The sequence below is a fragment of the Protobothrops mucrosquamatus genome, unplaced genomic scaffold, assembly GCF_001527695.2.
Source record: "Protobothrops mucrosquamatus isolate PMUCROS unplaced genomic scaffold, P.Mucros_1.0 scaffold3509, whole genome shotgun sequence".
Classification (NCBI taxonomy): domain Eukaryota; kingdom Metazoa; phylum Chordata; class Lepidosauria; order Squamata; family Viperidae; genus Protobothrops; species Protobothrops mucrosquamatus.
Genome location: NW_015389480.1, coordinates 10,646 through 13,437, shown reverse-complemented (window position 1 = coordinate 13,437; position 2,792 = coordinate 10,646). Strand labels below are relative to the sequence as shown.

At 44.9% G+C, this 2,792-nt stretch overlaps 1 protein-coding gene across 1 annotated transcript in view; it reads right to left on the bottom strand.

Annotated features, from left to right (window-relative positions):
* The window catches only part of LOC107297756 (voltage-dependent N-type calcium channel subunit alpha-1B-like), a gene marked incomplete at its 5' end in the record, with an annotated part of 58,805 nt that overhangs the window by 49,527 nt on the left and 6,486 nt on the right, over positions 1 to 2,792 (bottom strand). The window contains one exon of the mRNA XM_029286382.1: positions 1,345 to 1,462. Coding sequence (XP_029142215.1) covers positions 1,345 to 1,462 — 118 coding nt within the window. The remainder of the gene's footprint in view (positions 1 to 1,344; positions 1,463 to 2,792) is intronic.

Genomic DNA, 2,792 nt, shown 5'->3' with positions numbered 1-2,792 from the left:
ATCCCATAACAGCGTGGCGCAAACCTAAGATCATAAGCATATGGATTATGACAGAGGGCTGTCTTAATTTCATTAGTTCAATATAGTTGTCTGCTCCAGAAGATGCTACGCGGCTTAGGGAAAAAAAATTACACAATTAAAACCCACAAAAATGGGCAGCCCAGACTAAGACAACAGTAGGGGGGGAAAAACCCACAAACGACAGGCACATTTCGTGACTCACAGCCCACATTAACCCCAAAGCTGGGAACTAAGCCAGGTCTTGTCCACCTCTTCATCGAAAAAGGAATATATATTTTTTGCTAGGATTAAATCAGGGGAGGGAGGGAGGGGGGGACACAAAATACTTCTCCCCCCTTTCGTGATTTTAAGCTTGCTCAGCTGCAGATTTGAGACTGACTCCTGCACAGAGGCTGGATCCTTCAATCCACCCAAACTGACCATTTTAAATCTCTCAAAGAAAAAACGCTTCGTATTCTGTTCCTCTCCATTTCAAAGACAGCACGGGTAATCCTCGAATTACGACCAAATTTTAAGCCGGTAAGCGAGGCATTTGTTCAATGAGTTTTGCCCCGTTTTGCCATGGGTTTGTTAAGGGGATCGCTGCGGTTGTTAAATGAGTAACATGGTCGTTAAGCGAAGCTGGCTTCCCCCCCCCATCCCATGAACTTTGCTTGTCACGGGACACCGTCCTAAATATGAGTCAGTTGCCAAGCAGCTGGGTTTTGATCACGTGACCGTGGGGGCGTCGCGATGGTCGTAAGTGTGAAAAAAGGTCACAAGTCCCTCTTTTCGGTGACGTTGTTAACTCTGAGCGGTCACTATATGGAGTGTTGTAAATCGAGGACTGCCTGTGACGATTTCTGAATGGAGATCACATTCATTCACGAAGAAAGGAGATATATAGACTCCAATTGTTTTCAAGGAGCTAAACAGCCTAATTTTAAAAAAAAACTAAAACAAAAAAAAAACAAGAAACAAAGAAAGAATCTCATTTCCTAATCAATCAATAACTTTAGCTAATGGCTTTCCGGTAACTTTTCACCAGCTTGCCCATTAAGAGAGCCGTTGCTAATCTGGATTGTGCCCATCCTGGCAAAGCAGAAGCAACATCAAACAACCCTTAATAATAATCATCATAACAGAGTTGGAAGGGACCTGGGAGGCCATCTAGTCCAACCCCCTGCTCAGGCAGGAAAACCCTCTCCCATTTCAGACAAATGGCAGTCCAGTCTCTGCTTAAAAAACTTCCAGTGTTGGAGCATTCGCAGCTTCTGGAGGCAGGTTGTTCCACTGGTTAATTGTTCTAATTAGCAAATCAGATTTTCAGCGGGACAAGGATACAGTTACCAAAGAGTGTGAGGACAATGAAGTAGACGGAGGAGAACATTCCAGAATGGACACCCCCTTGGGATTCGATGCCCTGGTACATCACGGCGTTCCAGTCTTCCCCAGTCAGAATCTGAAAAAATCATGGAAACAGGTTTGTGAAAGAAAAGGATAAGTCTCTTTTGCTCCAAGAACAGAGAGCCCACCATGGAGAAGTTGCTCCAGGGAGAATGGGGTGGGGTGACCACTTCTTAAATAGTCAGAATAACAGAGCTGGAAGGGACCTTGGGGGTCTTCTAGTCCAACCCCCTGCTCAGGCAGGAAACCCTATTACAATTCCAGAAAAATGGTTGTCCACTCTCTTCTTGAAAACCTCCAGTGATGGAGCACCCACAACTTCTGGAGGCAAGCTGTTCCACTGGTTAATTGTCCTCGCTGTTAGGAAGTTTCTCCTCAATTCCAGGTTGTTTCTCTCCTTGATTAGTTTCCATCCGTTGCTTCCTGTCCGCAGACGTTTCATTACCCAACTAGGTAACGTCATCCATGCCTCAGTGAGGTTACCTAGTTTGATAATGAAACGTCTGCAAGAAAACTACTAACATATCTTTTTTTTACCCCAGTCAATGCTAAACAGCTTAGTGACCCCTGACATGGACCCTCTTTCTGGTAAAGTCTTAGCAAAAGCAGTAGGATTTGCCCCTCCTAATTTCTTTCTTCTTCTCCTTGTTTAGCTCAAGGCTGCGAGTTCTCCTCCTCCTCCCTCCCTTCCTGATTAAGATTCACTGCCCCAATTAGCATCCTATGCACAAACAAGAGCGGTAGAAGGGAGGCGATATTTTTCAACATGATCCTCCAGGCCTTTCTCCAACTATTATTCTCATTAATTTAGGCTGCTTCAAGCAAAAATGGAAAACAGGTTACTGCTGCTGATGCTACGAATGTGGCACAGCAGAGAGGATCCTAGAGAGGAACGTTTTCGTGGCACTGAACATGGGAACGCTAAGGGCCATGATACGATGCCAGAGGAGTTCCTAGGGATATCGGTGGCTTATAAGACAAGAGTCATAAGTTCTGGATCATGTGTGACTTTCTTTCTTGCGGCCAACTAGGATTGCCTAACCCTCTGATTGTCCACAGGAGGAGGAGGAGGAGGAGGAAGAAGAAGGAAGGAAGGAAGGAAGGAAGGAAGGAAGGAAGGAAGGAAGGAAGGAAGGAAGGAAGGAAGGAAGGAAGGAATTCCTCAAACAAAGCCAACAAAAATTTCAAGGAGGAGGAGGAGGAGGAGGAGAAGGAGAAGGAGAAGGAGAAGGAGAAGGAGAAGGAGAAGGAGAAGGAGAAGGAGAAGAAGAAGAAGAAGAAGAAGAAGAAGAAGAAGAAGAAGAAGAAGAAGAAGAAGAAGAAGAAGAAGAAGAAGAAGAAGAAGAAGAAGAAGAAGAAGAAGAAGAAGAAGAAGAAGAAGAAGA